Below are 27456 nucleotides of genomic sequence, written 5' to 3'. Positions count from 1 at the left end.
ATCTGAAAAAAAAGTTTCCTCTGCTGTTTCTTAAGTGTTCTATGGTTTAGTGAGAATTGTTCTCTGCCCCTAAGCTTGTGTGGAATAGGACCTGAATTTAGAAATTAAAAATTATAATACTTCTGCCTGTGGGCACAGTCTTCAAGTTACCACAATTTCACTATTAAAGCATTTAAAAGCATCACTTTATTGAGGACTGACAGAAGCTGGTAGTGGTAAAAATCTTATATCACTTAGTCTAATTATAATCACTTAATCTAAGGTAGGGTAGTTGGATCGTTTGATAGATTTTGTGCTAGCACTTAATCTTATGACAACCTCCTTAAGGCTTCGGATTTAAATGAAATTTCCAAGTGCTGATTTGCTTCAAATCATTGTCATCTAGTCCATTATCTTGTCTTGGACACCTGCCCTCTTACAGTGTTTTTGAAGAATGTGAAAAACCAGTCTAAATACTCTTCTTATAATAGTTAAATTACCAGTTCTTCCCTAAGTGTGTTCACCTTAGTATTATAACATGAGGAAAATGTTTCAACTCAGCTTTGAAGTGATGAATGCTGGGCCCTGAAGCATGGGATGGGTGAACCTTTCCTGTTATGTATGGTATAACAGAAGCCCAGTGTTACTTTCAAGTGCTGCAGAACTGATTCCACTGTGAAAGTAAAATGAAACCTCTTCTGTTTCCATACTGTGGTACTGCAAGGTTGAGCTTATGTTCCCAGACATAAAAAATGGCCAATTCCATGTACATGAGAGACCCATTTGATAAGAAAAACACACACACGTATGTGTGTGCACTCGTGTGTAGATATGTGCACATGATTCTATGATTCTATTATAAATATGTACACATGTATATGTATTTTTTCTGTTCATATTGAATGGACACATGTATTGCAGATTCCTGAAATATAATACTTTGAAGTTTGAGTTGGTTTACCATCACTCATTCTACAATAAGAAAGAGTCTTTTCAATTTAGACTTGTTAGCACTGATTTTGATTTAAAAAAATAAATAAAACAAAAGCTGTAATCTCAAGACTGTAGTTGTATTAAGTAGTCCAGACAGTTTTGAGACTGTTAGAGCTGATATGAAAGATGGTCTATTTGATTAGAAAAAAAGGAAAACTAATGGAGAAGAAAGAATGGAATAGCTGTGTGGCTCTTCTCTGTATCCTTAGGTGCTGCAGCACCTAATAATAAAATTATTATGGGTTAAAAAAAACCACACACACAAAAAACCTAAAAAGCTGAAAAGCTCTGTATCCTTAGGTGCTGCAGCATTTTATTATGGGTTAAAAAAAACCACACACAAAAAACCTTCTAAAAAGCTGAAACAAAACAAAAGATTTGCTTTGGGCAGATTGTGTGAAAGTTGCAAACACCACTATTTAGGATGTCATCATTTCACATTATAATGCTGCTAAAGAAGGCCAGCTGGTGCAGTTAAGTCCCTTATTGGAAATTTTAGTCTGATTCATTACTGTGATTTGTAGTTGTACACAGAAACACTTAATCATTCTTATGCTCCAAGCTCCATTGAATCTACTGAAGGCTTTCTGGTTCTTTGCATAATTTGTGCTGCCAGTCTGCCAGCTTGGCAGTGCTTCAAGCTTGTTGCATTATCTGTGTTTGTTTGCACAGGAAGTGATGCTGCACGTAGGCTGAATTTACAGTAATTCTTTTGTAATAGGCTAATGAGCAGCACTACTTTGTTCACAATACTAACATTATATAGCTTTGATTAGTCCAATTATTGAGTAACTGTGCCATTGTGATCATACTCACACTTAAAGTACTGAATAGGAAATTTGCTTAGCCACAGCTTAATTGAACTTGTCAAGAAAATAATTTGGACTTTTATGTGCTTAAAAGAGAGGTGAAAATGTGAATGGTTTGGGGATTTTTGTACGCTGTTAAAGGGAAAAAAAACCAAAGCTCCTCTTTTACTGGAGGTTTCATTGCACTGGGAAAGAAAAAAGGTGACTATGCATAGGTTTTGCATATGTTGTGGTGGCCTATTTTCTGTACATGTGTTCCTTCCATTAATTTTAGTGTGAATTATGGTTACACAGCTAGAGGAAAACAGGATCCTCTAATAGTATTAATTTTCCCTCTGTAAGTAACTTCTTCTGGCACTAACAGGAGATACATACATAGACTGCAGGAATGTATATCGCAGTACCAATGATGTCCTGCATCAGGAATAGCATGATAAGCAGGACTAGTGAAGAAATTGTGCCCCTGTACTCAGCACTGGTGACGCCACATGTCAGTTACTGTGTTCAGTTCTGGGCCTCTCACTACAAGTAGGACACTGAGGTTCTGGAGTGTGTCCAGAGGAGAGCTACCAAGCTGGTGAGGGGTCTAGAGAACAAGTCATAGGAGGAAGGGCTGGAGGAACTGGGGTTGTTTAGTGTGAAGAAAAGAAGGCTGAGGGGAGACCTCATCATCATCTATGACTACCTGAAAGGAGATTGTAGGGAGGTGGTTGTTGGCCTCTTCTCCCAAGTAAATAACTATAGGACCAGAGGAAGCAGCCTGAAGTTGTGGCAGGGGAGGTTTAGATAGGATATTAGGAAGAGTTCCTATACTGAAATAGTGGTCAGGCAATGGAGCAGGCTTCCCAGAGAGATGGTTGAGTCACCATCCTTGAAGGTATTCAAGAAATATGTGGATGTGGAACTTGAGGGTATGCTTTAGTGGTCGAGGTTGTGGGGGTTTTTTTGGTGGTGTTTTTTGGTGGGGTGTGTGTGGTTGGTTGTGTGTGTTCAGGTGTTTTTTTTTTGTTGATAGTTGGATTCTGTGATCTCAGAGGTCCTTTCCAATCATGATGATTCTGTGATTCTGTTTGTTTTTATAGTGCTTTGAAAATGAGCTGTCACTATCAGTTTTCAGTGTACTTTGTCAGAATACATTAGGAAATGTAAAATAGCTGATGCAGTAATCTGTAATCAATTAGTATTTAATTTAGAATTTGTGAGGTGGGTGGGTTAGTTTTCTCTTTCAGTGTTACTGAAATACGCTGGATAACGCAACAATAAAACTGCAGGATGCTTATATGTGAGGAGTTCTTTTACAGGTCTTAAATTTTTTTGTGTGTTTCTGGTTCTGATTGTAATTAGGTGTTTTTACTACTAGGTAGCATCAATTCTAATGTGTTTTATTTTGTGTGAAGGTCTTGCCTTCCCATGTTGTGTTTATAGGCTCAAAATACATCTTTTGTTTTCCTTGTGTACCAATGGTGAGAAAACTGGTAAGTGTGTGAAATTGAAAAGGAGTAGTGTTCAGGGAGCAGAAATCATTCTACTAATACTCATTTGTGTAAGATAATATGTTTAAGGTTTCCAGTGGTGAAAAGTGCGTTAGTTATAGCAGCTGGAGATGTTTGTCATCACACAGTGAAGTAAGTGCATGAATAGGTACTTTACAGTAAAATGTATTGCTGCTCTTGCAAACCAGATAGCATACTTATGACAGTAAAGGCATGTCAGGAGTCACTAAATGTTTGTATTTTTTAAATGGTCGGTTATATAAGGGTTTTTTTGTGTCTAGCAGTATTATACATTTGTGTTTCATTCATAACCAAACACCAAAACTGTTCCCATGTGTCCAAATTGTAAAAAGTAAGTTCACCTTATAGCATACTGTAGTCTGCTACAAAAAGAATAGCAGTATTTTACTTACAGGTATGGCTTCTTCCACAGACTGCTATATATTGCCTTATATATATATTTTATTTTTTTTTTGGCATTTTATGGTTTAACCTAAATATTAGAACACTTTAAATACACATTCAACACATCAGAACATTAAATTAGAACACATTAAATACACATGAGAACACATTAAATACATGCTCTAAAACCCTTATGCAACTTCTGTTATTATTAGTAGGGGTAGTGATAATAATAGTATTAATAAGTTCTTACAATTACAATACTGTGAATGGAGGCTGGATTTACAGCTTTGGGTCAAGCTGTCTAAAGCTATAATCTTAGAGAATATATAGTAATCAACACTTAATTTTTTTCACTGTGGTTTAAGTTGATTTAATTCTTCATGTTTCACAAACATGGTACATGATGGCACCATTTATGTATTCTGCTCTTCCATTCTAGAGAGTTTTGCATATGTAAACATTTAAAATAGTTAACTTTATTGTAATTCAGGAGTTACTGCATTTCTTGATCAGCTGAAGATCTGGGCACATAAATATTTCTAAAAACACATTCATGTCTTGAAGAATGAGTTCCCCTTCATCTTTGCCTTCACCACTTGCACATTAATTTCCAATGAATGTTTGTAGTACCAGGATTTGCATACTTGTGAAAGTTAATTTGAAGTATTGATCCCTAAATTCAACACTAGTTGTGTTCTAGGTTTTTGCTGTTGCGCCTCTTTTTTAAAGAAAACCCCAAATATTTCCTCTCAAACCCCAAACTCACTGCAGCAAGAAAGAGGCAAGTAAGAGGATTAACTACTTGAGAGATTTAAGCAATAACATAAGACTACAGGAAGCAGACACACTGAGAATATGGATGGTTGCTTTTTGTCTTCAGGACATGCTGTTGGAGTCTATAAAAAGTAGGAATGCATGGCTGAGATTATCTGAATCAGAACTAAATCCCTTGCTCTTAGATACCGTAAAACATACTTGCATATTATGAAGTAGGATGTAAGGGTTTGCTGTCCTCTTATTGTTTATTATAGCCCAAGCCAGGAGACCCATGTACTTTTTGACTTTTCTACCCATAAAATTATGTTTCATAGGTAGTGAACAATAGCAACACTTGTAGGGTGACTTCAGCCCTGTATCTACCATATTTGAGGCTTTTGAATAACTGAATTTCCTTTCATATTCTAGAAGTACATTGACATCATATAACTATTTACTTTTAAAAAAAAAAAGCTAGAGTATTTTTACCTACACTGCAAGACTTTTGTCATACTCTAATTCGTCCCTTCTACCTTCAAATTGTAAAACAGATAATTTATGTCAGAATGAATATTGTCTGTATGTTCTGCTGAGAAGGAAGCACAAAGTGCCATTATGAAGAGTTCAGAAAAGGTACACATATGCAGTAGTTAGAGAAGCAAAAAAAAATTGAGATTTATAAAGAATGGTAAAGGGAATAGTCTATAAATCTTAAGGAATAGTTTTATGAGTGAAGTCTCACAATTTATTTGTGTTAATAGTCCTGGTATCTCTGGCCACCTTGATAAATGACACGTAGCAGAAATAGAAACAGTGCAGAGCTGTAAAAGATACAATTTAAGAGCAAGAGAGACTTCTGGATGAAAAATGGGCTCTTAAATTAAAGCTAACTTAGTAAGAAAGGCAATGGCAGGATTTTATTTCTGGAATTGTTGCTCAGTTAGTTTCATTTAGCCTCTCATAATGAAGAAACAGGAAGAATACATGAGATAGAAGACTGAAAACACATTTCAGAAACCTATTTAAACCTGGCATGACAATACCACCACAGAGCTCTTGGCCAGCATTGTGGTTAAAATAAATGTTTAGAAATGCGTGTGGTGAACTTGAACAGTTCTGTAAGCTAGCACACAGGTAAGAACCTAATTTTTCTGACATACAACAAATGTGTTCTTGCTAATAGAGTTGTAAGTCTTGTCTGTCGTTACTTTCCTGTTAAGTTTTTTGTATGGCTGCTGTCTAAAAGGAGGTGCTGTACTTGATCATCAGACTGGACACTAGTCCGATTAGATTTCACAATTTACTTTCTTACAAAAGCTATTCTGATGTCAAAAGATACAGTTATGTATGTATGCTTTAACTAATAAAGACTGATAAAGATAAAATGAGCTAAGCTATAAACTTGAACTACAAAGGGAAAAATACCACTGGAAAAATAGCATTGTCTGCTCTCAAGATTTTAAAAGTTAAAAAAATCATGTCTATGTGCTTCCCCAAGCAAACTGAATGTTTTTTGTGCCCCATTTCATTCCTCTGTGTAACCATGGCCTTTTTGTCTCTCTTAAGTTGCAATTTTGAGACTTTAAAGCTGGATTTGTGGTTGATCTTTTAAAGCAAAGTATTTGGAAACATGTACAGCTCTAAGGCTGAGTGGTGAATTTGTTGTTTCGCAGAGTCATGACTTTGAAGATGGAATTAAGCAGCTAAATTAGGGTAAGTGTTGTGTTTTGGTATGCACAATGCCAGGAGTGCCCAGCTGGGGCACCAGCAAGGACCCCACTAGTATGAAGATGGAGTCCTTCGAAGATCACCTGAGCAGAGCAAAAGCTGAGGCTTGAAGAATCTCATTTTTCAGTTTTTCTACACAGTTTGAAATAATTTTTGTAATATTTCAGCATTTTTCTGCACAATGCAGAATGAAGTCGAAATTTATAAACAAAACTAAGAAATCTCAATCACAATTATCTTGTTGTTGCCATCATGTAAATATTTATTGTTGTGTTTTACTTTTTATATCATGTTTTTGTTTCTTAAGGATTTGATCCCTTGGCAGTTTTCCTGTAGTTTCTTCACTGGTTTCCTCTCTCTTCAAATAACTGGGAGGTTGGACTAGATGATCTTTCGAGGTCCTTTCCAACCCCTAGGTTTCTATGATTCTAACTGTTCTCCACTTTGCTCTTTCACAGTACATGGCTTAACGTTCATGCAGACATGCTTGCAAACCTGAAATAAGGCCTGGTAAGAGATACTTTATAGGGACTTGAATGGAGAAGGGGTAGATTATGTATTATCTTGTAGGTACCATTTTATGGAACCCACATTAGAGTACTTAAGGAAGAAAAATTAAAAAGGAAGGAAGAAGCTAGACTTTAGGTTACTTAGGTATATTAATAGAAAAAAAGAAAAAATAGGAACCTTATGGACTTTCTTCATGACAAACAAGTTATTTATAGCTTTTTGGCTACCAAGTTATTTTGTGGAATCAAGTTCAGTGTTTTTTAAGACATAATGGGGAATATAATGCTGACACACAACTTCTATCACGCTAGACTAAATAACATGAGATGTTAGAATTGTTCATAAGCTTTTTGCAGTCTTATTGACAAATTGTTTCTCTTTCATATCTTGACACTGATTTCATCACAGACATCTCTAGTTTATGTTTCGTTTTCATCTTTAAAATTATCTGTATTATTCATATGTGTGAATTAGCAGCCAAGAAAACATTATACTTTTACTGTATTTTATTTTCTTGCCTCAAGCAACAGCACAAATAATACTTTGTTTCAAAAATAGATGCCAATGAAAACAAAAAGGTTTTGGTTTAAACTGTTTTGATTTTTTCCAATACAGCAATATTGCTGTCTATCTCTGTAGGTTTAATATACCTACGACAAAAGCAGGCTAATAAGTTAAAGCAGCTATGAATTAATTTAAACTTGAACTTTTTCAAGCTGTAAAATTCCACACTTACAGTATATAGAGGATTCTAAATTGTTTCTTAACTATGGAGTTAACATTTTTTCCCCCTAGTATGAGCCTCATTGTTTACAGACAGTCCTTGGATTTGATAGAAGGGGAAAAAGAGTATTCAAAATTAAAACTACCTTAATTTTGTGAGGCACATATACACACACATACATAATTCTCTTTAAAACTCATGAGCTGTAAAGCGGTGTTGTTTGCAGCTTGCAGGTGCTCTTCTAACACCTGATTAGCAACATAATCTAAAAACATCACAGCCTTTGTCACTAGTGAGTTAACGTAATCACAACAGCAAAACCAATTCAAGTTAATACTGCTTCATTTTAATTTAATTACTGTGTAGAGATTACTTGTAATCCTGAGCACTGTGACCTAAGTCAGTTTTCTATCCAAGCGTGTGCTGTGCTTTAGAATCTATAACTACACGTATGATGTGAAATATCATGAAATTATGGACAAGGACCTGAGGGTACTAGTGGATCAAAAACTGGACCTGAGCCACCAAAGTGCAGGTGCAGCCCAGAAGGCCAACTCCATCCTGGGCTATATCAAAAGGAGTGTGGCCAGTAGATCAAGAGAGGTGATTCTGCCCCTCTACTCTGCCCTGGTGAGACATCACCTAGAACACTGCATCCAGCTCTGTTGCCCCCAGCACAGCAAAGATGTGGACTTGTTGGAACGTGTCCAGAAGGGCCATGAAAATGATCTGAGGGCTGGAGCACCTCTCTTATGAGGACAGGTTGAGGGAGTTGGTGTTGTTCAGCCTGAAGAAGAGAAGACTCCAGGGGGACCTCATAGTGACCTTTCAGTACCTGAAAGGGGCCTACAGGAAAGCTGGGGAGGGACTTTTTACTGGAGCTTGCAGTGTGAGGAAAAGGGGTAATGGTTTTAAACTGAAAGAATAGAGATTTAGGTTAGAGATCAGGGGAAAATTTTTCAGTGTAATGGTGGTGAGACACTGGAACAGGCTGCCCAGGGATGTTGTGGGGGCTCCATCCCTGAAGGTGTTCAAGGGCAGGTTGGATGGGGCTCTGAGCAGCCTGTTCCTAGTGGGAGGTGTCCAACTCCAAACATTCTGTGATTCTATATGGATGATTTTGAAGTTATTTGAAGAAGATAATGTGTTTTGGCTGTAGATTAAAGGGCAAATAATACTAACACTAGAATTACCAAGACAGCTCATCCATTTCAAGTCTTATCAGCACCAGGCAGTAGATAGTAAATACAGAGGCTTGGTTCTCTCTGTTAAGTGCTTTTTTAGCAGAATTATTCTTGATTTAGACTAGTAAGAGTCCAGTTCAAAGTTGTTTACATAAAACAGGTGTTCTGGGTAGGTAGAATTATATGACACAGTTGCTGTAATATAGCAGAGTATTGTAAAAATAAATAAATTACTGTTTAAGCAAAACAGATGTGATACTTCTGGAGGTGGAGAGGACAATAAATTAAAACTGGCAGCTGTAAGAAGTTGAGCTGTCAGGTGGTGGGAGCAGCATTAGCCACAAAGAACAACACACTGATGAATGGAGTTCGATACTGCAGAATGAAAGCCAATGGTGTAAAGCTGTGATGCAAAGCAAAGAACATTTATTAAAGTGAATGGCTGCAAGGTTGGGTGCCATAAAGAGACTCTATAGAAACTCCAATTCAGTTATGCAATTAGAGGATACTCAGATCCCTGAACATGGGTACTTTGGGAGTATTCTTTGTAAAAGTGTCTCATTACTCCTCACAAGCATAATGAAGAGCTTGGAACTGGGAAATAAAATCTGAAGAACCAGGTACTACTTACGCCTCTCCTAAAATTTTATGATTTTGACTCAAAATCTTTCTATTTTGCCTATCCATAAGAAAACAAGGTACTAATCTTGACGCAGTCTCTGTATGTGGTGTTAGAAAACAATTTCATTTTTAAATTTTGCCCTCTAAAGAAGCAATTATTCTCTATTCTTCTCCCAATGTCTTGTTTTGAGAAAAGACATGGTGACAGTGAAAATATAATAAATATAAATAAGGTGAAAAAGGAGAGGCAAATAGCCTGTATCATGAATGCAATGGAAATCTGTTTTAAATTCATAGCTAAGAGACTGAGGTGGACACTGGAACAGGCTGCTCAGGGAGGTGGTTAAGTCACCATCCCTGAAGGTGTTTAAGGATCATTTGGATGTGGTGTTGGTGGATATGATTTAGGGGAGAATTTTGTAGAGTAGGGATGATGGTTGGACTCACTGATCCCAAGGGTCTTTTTCAACCTGAATTGTTCTATCATTCTGTGTTGATTTTAGTATACTTCCAGAAGTTATATTGTTCCATACCCTTTTTCTCTTGAAGTGCTAAAACTAAATTTCCTATAGTTAAGGCAAATGAAACTTATAAAGATGTATCAATACAGTAAAACATTCAACAATCTGTAGTGCAGTAAATTAGTTTGCCAGTTGAACACTTCCTAAAATACATACTTCATTTTCTCTTTATAGAGGAGGGGGAAAAAGGCAACTGAGGACTTTGTTAGTTGCTAGCAAGTGAACAGAAAGAGAAAGCTTGTTCAAGCTGCATCGATCAATATCAACCATGCTGTATTTGTTTTCATTAGATTCACCTGTAGTATCATGATTTTGTCACTTAAACCTGGGATGTGATGGAGTCAGCTTTTGCATTGCTCCTTATGAATCGGTGACTTGTCATTTAAGCAAGGTATATTAAATGAGAGAGTATGTGTTGTACTGATAATTGCAAAAATTATCCCGACCTCTGCACTAAAAAAACAAGACTACAGAATTCTAGTGCATTTGCAGTATATGTTAATCTTAAATGATAATGTCAATATGTAATTGGAATGAGTTAAGGATTTGTAAGTAGTGGTAAAAATCTGTAGTAATAATTTTAAGTGTTGTTAAAACAATGCAGTCATGTTGTAGTGATGCAGTACCAGAGTGTTTTAGAGCTCCTACTGTGAGAAGGCAGTTGTGTTTGTGGTTTTTTTCCCCCCTAGTGGAGAATATGAGGAATTATGGGACTGGTGTAATAACCTGGTTATATTCTAAACAGTGGTTGGAGTGCTGCAGACAGCTTTGAGTTGGCTGTGACCTTAAAGATTGCTAGATAGTGGGAGGATACAGTAGTCAGTGACCAGCCCTGGATTACAGTGTAGTTTAGGAGGTATTTTGTGCCTTATATTCCTCCATGCTTTACTGTCAGTACACATACTGTCAGCATGGGAGTAATATTAATAGTGTGGAGCAGGGAAGTAGACTAGGTCCAGAAGGTGTTTGGAATGTAATGTCCCAAGGTTCTTTGAGCAATTTTGCCACCTCTGTGGAGCATAAATACAGGTACAACCAGTGTGGTCTTGAAATAATTCTAGTGGAACTGCTCCCACAATACTGTGCCATTTGAATGCCTATAGTTCAGAAAGAATATTGAGTTAGAGAGCATTCAGAAAAGAGCCACAAGAATAACTGAAAACATACCTTATAATGAAAGACAAAGGTACAATTTGCAGTGGAAAAGAGGAAGAAGGCTCTATAGTTACTGTTTGAATATTTATTTGGAGATAAATTTTTTGACAGGCTGGTGTGGGGTTTTTTTGTTTGATTTTGTTGGTTTTTTTCTCTCCTGAAAGGAGTTCAATCCGCTTAGCCTTTATGTTATGTCATTGCTGGGAGGGCAATATGCTTTTTAGAATGTTACAAATACACTGTTCATGAGAAGGTACTATCATCTGGAATTAGTTTTAGCATTGGTATATAAATATGAGAATGCCCACCAGTAGAAATGGATTAGTTTACTACATTTGATTGATCTTTTTTGAAAAGTAAACAAACTGATGATTTTGGGGGGAGGAGTGTAGAAAGAGTAAGTAGAGGAAGAATGAAAATCTTAAATGGTCAAGCTGTACAGTATTTTGACTCATACACCAGTCTCTTTGGAGAAATAATGTTTCTTTAGCTGTCTTAGATACTTACTATTCAGAAGGACAAAAGGCGTGTTTTTTTGGAAATTGATCATTAATGGATATTTTCTACTTATAACCGCACCTGAAGAGTAGAATGTAAAATTTTGAAAAATGTAAATAAACATATAAGTACTCAAAGAAATAAAAGTTTCAGGCTGCCTGCTGGCTCTTAAATTCAAATTATTAACACAACAGACATGATGAGAGTATTGAAGGAAGAAAATGGAAATCTTTCTTTCAGATTTTGATTGTTGTGATGCTTATAAGTGGGCTTCTCTTCCTTCTTTTCTGTCTTCATTTTCAAGCAGACACTGACTGTTCCCATGTGAGGGAAGGAAGAGCTGGGAACATGGGCAGCAGGAGAGCAAGTTGCACTTTGAAGGCAGTGAGAAATACAGATTGTGTGAGAGTCAGTCTACAGGGTTTTCAATGTGATGAGTGGCATATAAATCTATTTTACAATGGCAAAAGAACATTTTTTTGTCAGCCACTATTTTGAGCCAATAGAAAAATTCGTTGTTTTCTAATGAAAAATATTCTGTAACTGTACTCTGTATAAAATAGTAAATCTTGTAGGAGTGACCATGTTTAATAGTAAAATTAATCAAAATGTTGTCATTGTTCATCTTCTTTGGTTGTAGAAATGATTATTAGTTACTTGATTGTTTCATTTATTTTAATTTATTTCTTTATTTTTTATGTTTCAGTTTTTCTTCACTCAGTTATTTTTTTATGAATCACAGGCATTAAGATGCTTTCTGATGAGAATTATATCTGTAATTAGACTATCAAATGCAGGTAACAAAAAGCATCATATTATGTAAAACAGGTTCTGAATTAATAACTTTGACTTCTCTCAATAATAGATATATAGTCATAAAAAAATTAAACCCATACCCAACCCTGAAGTTTTGCAAATACAGAAATTCTAGTACATGTGAATGTTTAAATTACACTAATCAAATCTGATTCTTGCACTTTGCTTATTGTTAGGGACTTTTTAGATTCCTGTTTAACAAACTGTAAGAATGTAAGACCTAATGCAATCTTCTGGTTACTATAGCTAGTACTTAGAATTATTTTTAGAATAAAATTAGAATTATTGACTGAAGAGAACTGGTTTCTGTCTTAAAAAAAATAAATCTGTTTTATTTAGTAATGTGTAAAAGAAAAAGGAAAGTATTTTCATTTCTGTGTTACCTCTATCAGAAAACGTGTTCAACAATTTCTTTGCTTTCTTTTGGAACAGAAATCGATGTATCTGTTAAGCTTTTTCCAGTAAGATAGATAGTTTATTAAAAGTGGTAAACTCTGCAAGGCTGACAAAAAAAAATAAATAAATTTAATATTCTGCCTTTACAAAATAGAAAATTATGTGTTTGAGAGCTGTTTAATAATATCAGCTTTATAAAATGAAAACAGGTTTGAGAAAAGGTGATAACTCTTAAGAGGAATGATTTTAAAATTGTGTTGTGACAAGATCAAACAATTAGATGAGCTTAGAAAGCACTTATGAAAGATATTTGCGTATCTTGGTAAGTGATCAAAAGGTAAAGCGTAAGTTCACAACTTAACATACATTATTAAAAATATTTATAAAATAATACATTATTGCTTTACTAAAGTGGGATGTGTGTATGAATCTGTTTTTTGTTTTTTTTTAATTGTCTATATGTTTTATCAACTAAAATACGTATGCAATTATTAGAGGCTCCAGTTCTGTTATCAGGTATAATTGTGAGCTCCTGTGACTGGAGCTATGCAAAGGAAGCATCTTTATCATTTAAATGATGATACATTTTCATATAATTTCAAAAGAATGGGAGTATCTTTTTGTGTAACTTCACTGTTCTTTCCTCACCGTGTTTTATTTTCTTTAATTTTATACCTCTGCAAAATATTTCCTTCAAAATGTTGCATTAGAGAGGAAAAAAATTAAAATAATCCCTTGAGTGACATTGTGCTTTGCATACTGAATGTACAGAGCTCTGATTATAGTAAATTTCTTTCGTGTGCAAGGGCCTTTTTATGTTCTGTACAGTGTCTGAAAACAGTAAAGCTTGAAAATTTCTAATAGTTGTTCATATTGTCGTATGAATCATTAATAACTCTTTTGGATTCAGCTTTACTGTATTATTATTTTTTTATGTTTCTTGTCTGAACTCACTATTTACCATGATAATTCATCTCTCTTAAAACCAGCAGATTGTTCTCAGGATCATGATTAACATGAAACTAGGTGTTAGTCCAGGTCATTGTGTTTGGTTTAGTTTTGTTCTGCACAGAACTAACAGCTTAGGATAAGCAAGTAACTCTTAGAGAGATTGCCTTCTCTATTGTTGTGTAAAATACCTGAAACAGAAAAAAAATATTGCTTAAAACTGAGTATATTGCAGAGCCTGGAGTAAAAGCCTATGATTCCCTACCAGTTTGTATTTCTGCAGTTTGATTTTACTTTATATTGCCGTAGCCCCTTTGGCTGCATTTGCACTTGGTGAAGAAATAATTCTCGCTAAGAAAAGAGAGGAAACAAAAGTGAAGACCCTTGTTTGTGCATCTATAGGAATTATTGCTGAGTCTGAATGGCTGTGTGCATTGGGTCTTGGCAGGTTTCTTTGTGTCTGCTATCAAGCTCTTTCTTCTTTTATAGATTAAGGGACCTTTCATCAGTCTCTGTAGAGCCTGAAGAAAAAGTGAGGGTAGGACATGCTGGCACAAATTAGCGGGTGGTATTTTTTTTCTTGCAGGGAGGACATTTTGGCCTTAAAAGAAATAGAGCTCTGACACTGTTGCTGTCATTTATGAAGAAAACAAAACTTGATAAATTGTTGTATTCATTGGAAACAAAAATAATGAAAGAATAAGAGTAATTTTCCTCATCTTCTGGGTTTCAGTGAGCTCTTCTTTCTTTTACTAACATTAACGAGTGGTTGATTTGGGGTGCAATGAAGCTAATAAAAAGAGTAATGTAATGTTCTTTGGGAAATACATATTTTTCTTCCTCAGAAAACATACATTAAACAGGGAGGAGGAGAAGGAAAAACTGAAGCTTAAAACCAAGGCAGCAAAAAAACCCATGTCTACGTTAGTGTTTTGGTTCAGTTGGGAGTGTGCTACTGTGTGAAAATCTGATCATCTCACCTTGCTTGGTTTTCTATAGTGGAGGAGCTCTCAGGGTCTATGAAATGGATCAATTTCCAATTAAAAAAAACCAAGAGATGTCCTCAGGGACCTAATGTGTGCCAGTGTGCCAGATTAGAGTGGATTTGAAGTTAAAAAACCTAACAGAAAAACAACCCATAGCCCCCCTCTTCCTCAAAGCATGGGCATTAGGTATTTCACTCCATGTGTAATCCTGTGGTACCTGTTTGCTCACGCAGGTACACCGTTTTTGTTCACGGGCAGAGTTTTATGTTATTCTGTGATCCAAGGTCTATGTCTACTACTGCTGAATTAATCCCAAAGACCTTTATAATCTTAAGGGATCATTCTCTTGTTGCTATAGAAACATATCATCTTGAACTGTAGTTGTGGTATGTGAAGCCAAATGCAACAGACCAAAACTATCACCCACTGGAATTCAACAGGAGTTTTCTTCTTGAATTCACCAGAACTTTATCTACAATCTTTAAATCCTAACCTGCATACAACTGATAAAAATTAAAAATGTTACACCCTAGCTTTGCTAGATGAGACTTCACTGACCACTGTACTTAAAAGTTATAAAACATGAGGTTTGTATTTGATGATGTCAGCTTTTTAAGACATAGGAAGTTAGCTTGTCTCCCAGGATATTTTTTACTTTCTTACGTTGCATATAATTATTAAGCAATGATCTTTGCTAAGTAATGATCTGTGATAAAAGGATTTCTCAGTGTGGCCTCTAGATGGCACGGTTATTTGGAGGTCTTCTGCGTTCACATGACATCAAATGGATTCCTGCATGGAGAAACTTGATCCTTTACTGTGCAAAAGGAAAAAAAAAAAAAAGAATAGAGACAATAAACATCTGCATTTTCCTGTTGTTTTGTTGAAAGGAATTGCAGATGTAAGAAACCAGGCAACATTAAAATAACTGAAAAATATATGAATATGCTAGAGATCAACCAACACTTAGTTTAACTATCTTCTAGAAGTAGTGTTGGTTTATACATTGTAGAAGAATTTGCCAGATCTCATGTTGGAGGCCAAAATAACTATGCTGAAAGTCAGATCAGACTTCAAGTGATGGATGGATGACTGACTCAGCCACAGGTAAATTCCTGCTTTGTCTAAGTTTTTCTTCCACTGTGTTCTTTATGAACCTATGCTTACGGTCTTCCCTCTCTGGACCATTTTGTTCAGTCAATTTTTACAGTGCACAATGGCTCTGGAAGAAGGATACATTCTACTTAAAAATATTTTTTTTGTCAAATAAGCACAGTATGTAGCTAGGACTAATTTGCTGTCAGACTAAATGTGAAGATGCTCTACACCTCTTGCAAGATACCCAGTGAGTCCTTGATGGCCAGTAGTTCAATCAACTGTAAGAAATGTTGACTTCCACGGCTCCTTGAAATAGGCTGATTGTCAGTGTTGCTTAAACTGAGGATCAGTTTAAACTTCTGACTTAGTTTTTTCCTTTGATGATTTTTTTAACTTCTCATGCTTGTGGCTTATTTTCCCCCACCCCTCACTGACCTCACTCAACAATCTTAGTTCTGTCTTTCTTATATTGCATGGCTCTACTCTACACGATTTCTCCTAGCTTTTACAATTCAGTAGTTTCCTCAGAAGTGTGAGCCAAGGTTATTCAGCCACACTATTAGGAATTAGCTGTGACTTAACTCTGTGAAATACCTGCTATTCTTCTTTATTCTGATGGTTGGAACTGCAGATACTGATGGAGTGTGCTTTAGTGCTCCATTGCCATCCATGTCCAGATGTCCTTCTTAGAGACACTGAAAGGGTGGTTTATGCTCAATTATGCCTTTAGTGAGTGGATCCAAAGTTTTGACAGCTTCTGTGGTCCAAGACTTCTCAGTGGGATTTGTGGAGTAGGCAAGAATAAAAGGCAAAATGTTACCAAGAAGGTCACAATAGTCATACAGAAAATTGCATAAATCTGTGGCTTTCTTGTTAAAACAAACAAAACCCCTTGGACTCTACTGTCCTCTGACCTGATTATCCACTAAGTGCTTCAGTATGTATTCAGAAGCAATAAAAGTAAAGATGAAGGATGTCTCCAGTATTACTAGATGAGAATATGGTTTTGATGTTATGCAATTTCAAGTAATTCAACATTTCTGGTGTTGAAATATTTTTACATCTGTAATACTGATATTCTATGGGAAGATGCAGTCTATTTTTATCTTCAACAGTGCTTGATACCAGTTTGTACAACAAACAAAATCTTTATTTTGTTCAAAGCAACACAGAAATTAGATTTCTTCATTATTTAACTTATCTAAAGTTGCCTAAGAGGTGTGAAGGACACTATATACAAACAGTTGAATGCAGTACTCATGCCAGCCTTACAATTTTGAAAGAATATTTGGAACTTTTTCTACAGATGTCAACTTTTCCTTCAGATTTCAATACATTCTTTTACCATGGATTAGCTTTTTTAACACCACAGACATAATTGGCTACCATCTGGAAATAAGGGGCTTTATAAAAACATCTCTGATACTTCAATGGGTTATTTTGTTTGTTGGGTTTTTTTTGAAATGTGTCTCTAAGCCAGGATTAGAGCTGTATATCTCCTAAAGATATGACTGTCCAGATAGCAGTTCTGATCAGAAAACTATGATAACATGATGATTTTCACTCAGACTTTTAAAAATGCTGTTTTTTCTATGTAAGTTATATTTTAAATGTTTTAGAAAATTGTGCTAATCTGTGCCTATCTATGTAAATTACAAGTGTAGCTATTTGAGAGGTTCTAAGAAATACACTGTCCGCTTTGTGCTGATAACCTTTGTTAAGAAAAAAAAAAAAAATACAGTATTGTGCTCTCTAATAGGGACTTTTTTATACTTCACATTTCAAATCTTCCCCACCTCTCTTGCCATGTGATTTACACAGTAATTTCTAGGAAATTACTCCTTGAAATGCCTGTATAATTTCCCAGCCTAATGGAAAAAGGTTGATGGGAGCACTGCATTCAGCTGTTTATATATTAGGTCCTTTTCACTTCTCAAGCAACTCCAGCTAAGTTAAATCATGAGAAAACCTATTTCTGTGTTGCTGTGCATGCTTTGCTTTTCTGTCATTAAAATGCTGTACTAGCTAACTGCAATCAATCAAATCAAGGCAAATACTATTCAAGGAAATTTCAGCAACATTACTTAAAACAGTTTCTTTTTTTTTTTAATATATACGGCTGTTTGTTTTAGATTTTAGTTTTTATATAGACATTTAGAGTAACATACTGGTTTCTTTGCTTGGCAAAAAGTAGGCAGAATGGTACTGGAAATAATGGAGCTGTATTACAGCAAGGCAAGAAACTATCTTAAAGTGTAAACTTACCTTTTTAAGAATAACATGTAGATGGGAGGAGGTAGTAAGAATTTGTATCTTTAAGATAATTACTTGTTTTCCTGTTCAGTGCAAATGAGTAAATTGTATTTTCTTTTTACATATGCAGGAAGCAGTGTTACGATAAATTCTGAAATAATACTGAGTATGTATGCTTAGTGATCCTGGAGGAAAAAGGTATATCATACATAATTTTGTCATGTAATGTCTTGGGTGTAGATGCTGGGGAAAAAAAATAGCTGAATTTGTATCATCTCACGTGCACCTGTTAAACGTTATGATGTTCCATGCATAATACAAATATGTTGCCAACACTGTTAATTGGAAGTTGCTAAAATACTGTATTTTGAAACTCATATTAACTTTGTTGCTTTATTTGTCTGAGATTTATTAAATTATTTTTAGTTTCTTAAGTAATTTTCTTGTCTTTGTTGGATTTTTCGTGTATTTCTTAGGAATAGTGCAAAATAAACAAGTCAGAATAATATACATGCACAGAGACTGGCAATAATGTCTTGGTTTCTTTTGACATTTGAAAGAAACATCTCAACAATATGTTGACAGCTGTAGGTTTGTTTTTTTCTTCCAAGATGCTTCCACATGAAAAGGGAACTTGGAAGGAAATCCAGTCAACTCTAGTAAAAGCACATTAGATTTTGTGATACGAGTATTTTTTCTGATGGTGTTAATCTAACAGTATGAATATGTCCCTAAAAGGCCATGGCAAGACATAATCAGGTAGTTTCTAAATTGGAATACTACTAAAATCTCTTAAAATGCAATTGTAGTTATTAGAGAAGAATTACAAGGGTTCTTTGATATATTAGGTTTTTAGTAACTCAGATTTATTTGTCAGTTTGTGTCTGAAGATTCTCAAATCCTAGCTATAAAGCACTTTTTTTTTTTTTTTTTCAAGTGAATTGGACACTCATGCATTGTATAGATTTTTAACAAGTCATGATGCCAGAGTTGCTTGCAGCTAAATTTTCAGTGAGTTACATTAAGCGTTCTCAAAGTATTTGCAGGCACGATCACTGTGTATACACGAAGGTAAGCTTATGTATGCAAACAGGTACCTAGGTTAGAGTAGTTGGGCAGATTGACTAATTAAGGTTCTAGGCATGCAGTTGCATATGCAATCTAAAAGCATATGCACAATTTGGTATATGCAAATTAGTGCAATCACAAATGTTGCTGGCAAATTAAACCTATAAATTTAATTTTACCCTTTAGGTGTCAACAATGTCAGAGAAGGCAGAGCTTGTGTATTCAGTAACAGTTATTTTATTACTAAACAGATCCCAAAGCCCTTTTTCAGGAAATTTAGCAGTATAAAAATTGCCTGTGGGAAGTGGTTGACTTTTACATGGCATAATATTTATTGTGGCAAAATACTAACAAGCATGGGAACAGTTATAGTGATTGCAGTGGAATGACAAAATGGCAGAATTCTAGTAACTGCAAGTTGCAGTGATCTGAGATTTCTTCTTGCATAAAAATAATTAATACAAGGAGGATAAAAAGAAAAGATTTCTTTCAGTGAAGTGATTGTTTACTGTTTGTTTTCCTCTAACATTTTAAAATGTTAAGATGTAAAAATGTTTTGCTTAATCTGCATATCTCAAGTAAATGATAACAAGGTATTTATATTCAGGTTAAGCAATCTCTATATACTATTTCATGACATTGTGGACATTAATGATCTTCATTCAAGATTATGTATAATAATCATAGTAATTTCTCAGTTATTTCCATATCAGTAGTTTGTATGTATGCTCATTTCCTAGCTGTGAAAAAAGTAAACACAACATCCAGTAACAAAGAAGTACTCAACAGGAGCAAATCAGATGCAAGCCATTTTCCTGGGAAAAAAAAATAAAAATAAAAAATCTCAATCCTAATTTATCATTTTGTTGCAAAAGTGGAATGTAGAGCACTCCTACTCACTGTAAAACTCACCATGCCAACTGATTCTCCAGTGCACCCTCTGTCTTCTAAAGACCACAGAGCATCTTAACAAATTTATTGGAAGAGGTAAAACTTGAGGAAACCTACAATTTACTAAACTAACTGAAGTCCATCTGCATTAGTCTAGGCTAGGACACCAGGAGTTCCTTAAAACCAGGTGTATCATGGATTTTGAATGGGGAAAATGCAGTGGAAAATACCTTATTATCATAGGATCATTAAGGTTGGAAGGGACCTTAAAGATCATCTAGTTCCAACCCCCCCCTGCCATGAGCAGGGAACCCTACCACTAGACCAGGTTGCACAAAACCTTGTCCAGCCTGGCTTTAAAAACCTCCCGAGATGGGCATCAACAACTTCCCTGGGCAACCCATTCCAGTTCCTCACCACCCTTATAGTGAAGAATTTCTTCTTAGTATCTAACCTAAAGCTCCCCTCTCTCAGTTTAAAACCATCACCCCTTGTCCTATCACTATCTTCTCTCATGAAAAACCCCTCCCCTGCTTCCCTGTAGGCCTCCTTCAAGTACTGGAAGGTGCTATAAGGTCTCCCCAAAGCGTTCTCTTCTCTAGGTTGAACAGCCCCAACTCTCTCAGCCTGTCTTCATAGCACAGATGCTCCAGGCCTTTGGTCATCTTGGTGGCCCTTCTCTGCACCCTCTCCAACAGGTCTGTATCTTGCTTGTGCTGAGGGCACCAGAACTGTACACAGTATTCCCAGTGGAGTCTCACCAGAGCAGAGTAGAGAGGCAGAATCTCCTCCCTTGCCCTGCTGACCGCACTTCTTTTGATGCAGCCCAGGATGTGCTTGGCTCTGTGGGCTGCAAGCTCACACTGATAGCTCATGTTGAGGCCCCCTAGTCCTTCTCCTCAGGACTGCTCTCCAGCCATTCTTCCTCCAGCCTGTATTTGTGCCTGGGGTTGCACCAACCCAGGTGCAGGACCCTTGGCCTTGGCCTTGTTGAACTTCATGAGGTTGGCATTGGCCCATCTCTCCAGCCTGTCAAGGTCCCTCTGGATGGTGTTCCTTCCCTCTTGGGTGTGAACCACACCACACAGCTTGGTATCATCAGCAAACTTGCTGAGGGTACACTCAATCTCACTATCCATGTCTCCAACAAAGATGTTAAACAGCACTGGTCCCAATACTGACCCCTGAGGGACACCACTCATCACCTGCCTCCATTTGGACATGGAGCCATTGACCACAACTCTCTGGGTGTGGCCATTCAGTCAATTTCTTATCCACTGCGTCTTCAGGTGAGTTCTATGTATAATAGGAAACTTTACTCTCTTCACCCTAAAAGAGTACCCTGGAACAAGCCTGCATTTCAAAGCCTAAAAAAGCAGAGGTCTTGAACTTCTGTGACTTATTTATTCAACATTTTAAAGTCACTGTGTCTCAGATAAACAGAAATTTCATCAGGTTGATAGTTGGGACTTCGGTCCTGTCAGTAACCTCAGGCTACTGGGGCTCTTCTGGAAAACTGTGAGCAATAAAAATAACAAATCAAGAGAAACATTCAGCCATCTAAATAATCTAATTGTACTGCAGCTCATGTGGATGATTGGAAAACTCTCAGTCAAATCAATGGAGCAACAATAGTCAGATTATTACCATATATTATATTTAAGCAAAGACACAGTTCAACTTTGCTTTTGTTGACTGTAACAGAAATGGTTTGCATTTAGTCTTCAATTGATGTAACTCAACAGAAAGGATTGTTATTTATTATTAATTAGGGTGGTATATTTGAATTGTTTCCTTTTTTTATACTTCCTGATGGACATAAATACTTCCTTTATGGTTATTTTAATAGTCATTGTAATTGAAGCGTTTAGTGACTTTTTCAGCAGTAATTGATAATTTCTGTGTATGACATTTCATGTTCCTATTTACACTGTGAAAAAAAGTCTGTGCGGTTCAAAGTTTGACCACACAGCATAAACTGAATGTAAACTTCTGTAACTTACATGATTTATTTTTTTTTCCTTCTTAAAGACCATAGACAAAATTATGAAGATTATAAAAACATTAGGATAGCTGAGAAATGGGGTTTTGGTTTGATCATCACCTGTTTGCTGTTAGGTGTGTGTTTTTAAGTTTTTACTCTGGGCATCATAAAACCACAGGATGAGGAATTTATTTTCTCTGATTTCATTTATTTTTATTGCTCCAGACAAGTTCTTCTCAGCCAGTGCTTCATGACTAATTAGCAAAGTAGTTCTTGACTGTCTGGAAGTGAACTGCATTGAAAGAATTCTGCTTCAGTAAAGATTTGATTTTTTCAAAGTTTGTACAGGCTTGAGTGTGTCCTGATAGGTCATTGCTGTATTCTAAATATAATAATTTTTAGGCTCCTCAGAGATTTCAAGCACACAATATAAAAATCATGCATACTTTTTCTATTTTCTTACTTGTATGGAAGCCATTATACATATATATATATAAATAAATAAATATATATATTATTAAATACATGTGTATATGGCAGTGATACCAAAACAGTATTGTTTTTCACAATTCCCATAAATATATATATATTATATATTCAGCATTTTGTAGGTCTGTCTGTGAACCAGGCAACTCTAATAAAACAGCTGTTTAAGATACAAGGGCTGCTAAATACTTTCATAGTTGCAAAAAGCAATTGGAAAAATTCATTAATAAAAAACTAATTCAAAGCCATAGAGAGAAAACATGCTTGTATGAGGATGGCTGTGTGCCACAAAATACTGAAGGCTAGGGGAATAACCTGAGGAGTCATCAGCAACATATTTTAGTCTTTTATTCTCACCCAGTGCAGCTTTTTCGGGGATTAAAATGGTCAATCTAGCTGTATCTGTATACCCTTAAAAGCTTCTGCAGATCAATTCCGTGCTCCAGGGGATTACCTTGTGTTGGGTTTTTTTGTCTTTGACTTTTACATTCAGCCTGGAGAAGAGAAGGGTCTACAGGAAATCTGGGGAAGGCTTTTCACCAGAGAGGAGAGTGATAGGACAAGGGGTAACAGTTTTAAATTGGAAGAGGGGAGATTTAGGTTAGACATCAGGAAGAAATTATTCACCATGAGGGTGGTAAGATGCTGGAATAGGTTGCCCAGGGAGATTGTGGAATCCCCTTCCCTGGCGGTGTTTAAGACCCAGTTGGATGAGGCTTTGTGCAGCCTCGTCTAATGTGAGGTGTCCCTGCTCATAGCAGGGAGGTTGGAACCTGATGATCTTTAAGGTACCTTCCAACCTCAACCATTCTCTGATTCTGTAATTCTCTAACTGTAATTTGAATTTTACAAAATATGAACTGTGAAAGGCAGTGGTCAGAGCTGGGCAGGCAGTACTCTGAAGGACTACCTACCTGTTTCTGTAGAAGTATTTATGATACAATTTTGTAATACTTAAATGTTACCTCTTTAAACACCAGTATTAATACAACAGTCTCATTCATACTATTTAATAACAACAAAAATACCCTAAATGCCAAGCAAGTCAGACATCTTTCACTTACCAGTAAGTTTGGGTCACCAAAGCATCATCTTAATCATCTATTTCTACTAAAATGTCTTAGCAAGTGAAAAGATACACAGGTATCAAGTATCCCTACAGTGAGTAATGTGCAAAGGTGAGCGACAGTGGAAGACTGTGGGAACTCTTCACTTAAAAGAAAACTTGATGACTGAAATTATATATAGTTTACTGTTCATAAAGACTCATTAAAATACCCTGAATATGTTCTATTTTTACTACTGCTTACCAGAATTACATACTTTTTGTTTACTTACAGTATGAAAGAGGCTGGTTTAGGCCAAAAACAGTGGAGGGGTGGTCCCATTTCATCAAACTGCAAGCAGTGTCCAGTAGTATATACCAATCCTGTTTGTGGATCAGATGGTCACACATATTCTTCTCAGGTAAGAATTAAATAAAGAACTGAATTATTCTTTCATTGTTCCAGTCAATACCAGCTTTTGGAAAATAAAATACTGTATTGTGACACAAATCAACATTTAATTGTTTTGACTAAAATTTATATTAGACTGCCACTTACAGCAATTATAGTGTATTGTAAAACAAAAAAGGAAAATGGTAGCAAATCCTAAGCAGTACCTAAAGAGGCAGTGTAGCAACACTCTACAGTACAGTAGAGCCTTGAGGTTAAGTCTGTCTACAGCAGGAACCAAAGCAGGGCTCTGATTAAGGAAGAAATCCATGTGTTTTGTGTCCCCAATTCCGTGTATGATAAACATGTTAAGTCAGATTTTCTAGTTGACCATTGAGTAGATGCTTCACATTTCAAGAACCTAGGCATAGATCACACATACCCAGATTAAAAAAAAAGGTAATTATTTAAATAATAGTTGCATATCTTTGTGTCTTGCAACAGCATTTTATGTATTTTAAGAACGTAATAAAATCTTCCTTCTGTTTTCGTGAACCTTTTGTCTTTTCTGTTGTACTTATTGGGAGACAAAATAGTAATTTAAAAATTTTACTGTCATTTTACTTAATCTTTATTGGAAAAAAGATTTTGTATTGGTGGTGCTAACCTCCAGAAACTGTGGGACAACATAGTACAGTGCTCAGGCGAAACTTACGAAACGGAAGAACTTTATAATGCTGGAAACAAATAATTTTTTTAGCATTGTCTTTAAAAATTATCAGTAGAAGAATGTTTGGCCAGTATTACCAACTGAATCTTCCTAGGAGAAACAAATATATGCTCTTAATTAGCCCAGTTTTGTCAGAAATGGCATGCAGTTCAGTAGTGCAGCAGGAGCCACTGTATTTTGCCATTTTAACACCATGTCCTTCCACTAAAAAAAATGTTTCTAGTAGATTATATCCAGCACTTCAAGAGAAATGTAGTAGTAATAGTGCTGATTGTTCTAGATTAAATTGATGGAGATGTAGAAGGTCTGTGGTCCTTTCTTATAAAGAAAAAATTTCCCTAGAGCTTCTTAAGCAAGGATAAAGTATTTCCCAGCATTTGAAGATTTTAGAGATAGTATTTGCTGAATTGAGTTTTCTGTTTTTTACTGAAATCACAAACTACTTCTGAATTTTACAAAAAGAGGATTAGAGTTTCCGGCAGTGACTGGCTATTGGATTGAACACTGGGAATCCTTTCCAAGGATATTTTTTTCTTGATAAAATAAAAACGTCAGATTATATTTAGTGCTTTGTCAACTTTGATAATTCCTGTGGTTTTATCCTAAACGTTATATTAGAAAATGTTTTTTCTTACAAACTGAATGTTTAGTTATAGGGAACTGGTCAAGGATCTTAATTTTCCTTTTAAAATAGAAAATTTTTTAAAAGTTAACTCTTTCACCAGGTTATCTTAGGCCGTACACATGGATTGGAGTCTTTGGCTTGCCAGGGAATTAATTCCTTTTTATGATACGACTTAAAGTTTTAATTTAGGAATTTGGAATTATACTTAGTTTTATTCACAGTAATCTTGTGTCTAGGTTTTCTCAAGAGATTGAAAAATGTCCTTGCATCCTACTAGTCATTAGATGATATTGTCATTCAGCATTTCTTTTGCTGTGCCATGTGAAGGTTCAGTCTTTGAGTCCCAAGTCTAGCCTGCACATAGATATAAAGCAGATGGTAGACTGTGATTTTGCAACGTAAGTAGATAATTTGATACAGATAATGCTGAATGACCAAGGTTTTTCTTTATACTGTGTGCTTTATCCATTACAGTCTCTTCCTATGTTCTTCCTAATGTAATGTAAACATCACAGCTAGTTTTAACCTCATTGTTTATTTCCTGTTTTATCATATAAGATTTTAAATAGTCTTATAGGCAGAAGTGACCCTTACGGCCTCTGATAGTCTGGTCTGAACTAGGTATAACAGAAATCTGTAAGTAATGATGTGGTTTTTATATCAGTTCATGTGTTAAAGATGAGGGTATGCTTCTCAAGCAGAATTATGAGAAATGAGTAGATTAAATAGGTACACTCTACTGCCATTCCGCTGCGTTATCTGAACTGCAGTACAATAATAGATATTGTCTCGCCTCTATGTCCCTTAACATGCATATAATGCAGAAGTAATACAGCATCAGCGAGCTTTTGCAGGGTTTTCCTGCTCTCTTCTGCTTCCTCATAGATGTAAAATCAAAGTTTATGCTAGTCAAATGCTACCAAAAAGTTGATAACCACAGAAGATCAGCCTATAAATATATCTTTATTTCTTTTGTGTTATTTTTGGATTTCATATTCTGTGGTGCATTCCCATCAAAACAGAGGTGCTTGCAATGTTATTTCAGGAGCATTTGTTAAAATTTACATGAAGACAAATATTTATGTTCCTTTATTCCAGGCAAAGTTTAGTTACAATGTGTCATCAAGCTTCAGTAGTTTATATAGTAATTTTCTTGTATTTAGAATGCATTTGTCAATGACTGTGGCAAATAGTAGAATGCATTTTTTGAATATAAGTAAGTACATAGTAGTGTAAAACACAGATGAGCAGCTGGCAGTTATTGGATGGACTCTACTTTGGGAGTATGGCCTCACTTTTCAGGCCAAGTCCACGAAAATGGTTCTATTAAGGTATGTAAGTATAGTTATATCATGCATGTTTTTTACTTTGGGGGGCGAGAGGAAAGATTATATAAAGGGTAGACAATGTAGAAAGAAAGCTTAAACTGAGCTTATCCAGAGTCAGGTAGGGTTGTTTTGTTTCCCATACATTTTAGCAGGCCGAGTTAAGTTTACTGTGTTCTCAGCTCACAATTAGTTATATGCAGTCAGTGTAAAGAAAAAGCAGCAGGTGTAAGATACTAATTTTTAGTATTACAAGAGTGCTGAGATAAAAATGTTCCACACTGAAATGTTGAGTAATCAAAGTGAACGTTAATTACTATGCAAGAAAAAATTCAGTAGAAAAAGATCCTACTGTTTCCTTACCAGTGTGGTGTTACCAACAATTTTTAGTTAAGCATTTATTTTAGCATTTAAATAATATTGCATGTGTTTTACATTTCATTAGTCTAGTTTGACTGTGCATTTCTCTAAAGTTTGGAACTTCAAACTTCATTATTAATTTTAACTCTAGAATTCAGTGCTTGTAGTGTAGTGCTTTGTTACCCCTGTATGCTTGGCACCTCATCCATTCTCCAAGAAAAACATGGTGACTGCTGCCAGGACAGTTTTGCAGCCTGTTTCTATCTTCATGTTTCCTGGGATTAATAGAGAAATAAAACAGACACTGAGTGCAGCTCAGATGGGGTGTTTTGTGGCAGCAACCTAGCTCCTGCTATTCTTTTACCCTGGGATGCAGCTCACTACTCTCCAGTGGGCACACAGTAAAGCTGGTGTAACTGTGCATGAGATGATGATGCTTAGGCTTGGATGCTTCTGTTGGAATAATTCTCCCATATTGCAGTATATTTTAACTGGGCGTTGTAAAAAATGATCACAAAGAAAAAAATATGGTCACACATGAGCTAACTTGTCTTTTGTGCTGGTTTTGCGTATTTTAATTACACCTCTGGTGTTTGGCATAATACACTGAAGTTTTCTCTTAGGTTGAATGTGGTCGACCAGTAGTCCCACTATAACAACATCTAACCTTAAATA

The 27456-nt window shown here is 35.8% G+C and overlaps 1 protein-coding gene across 1 annotated transcript in view; it reads left to right on the top strand.

Annotated features, from left to right (window-relative positions):
• Nucleotides 1–27456, top strand: part of SPOCK3 (sparc/osteonectin, cwcv and kazal-like domains proteoglycan (testican) 3) — a 113797-nt gene that overhangs the window by 20828 nt on the left and 65513 nt on the right. The window contains exon 3 of the mRNA XM_009995932.1: nucleotides 23646–23772. Coding sequence (XP_009994234.1) covers nucleotides 23646–23772 — 127 coding nt within the window. The remainder of the gene's footprint in view (nucleotides 1–23645; nucleotides 23773–27456) is intronic.

Source organism: Chaetura pelagica, unplaced genomic scaffold (assembly GCF_000747805.2).
Source record: "Chaetura pelagica isolate M959 unplaced genomic scaffold, ChaPel_1.0 scaffold142, whole genome shotgun sequence".
NCBI lineage: Eukaryota > Metazoa > Chordata > Aves > Apodiformes > Apodidae > Chaetura > Chaetura pelagica.
The sequence above is the reverse complement of the archived record's forward strand: the minus strand, read 5'-3'. Positions and strand labels throughout refer to the sequence as shown.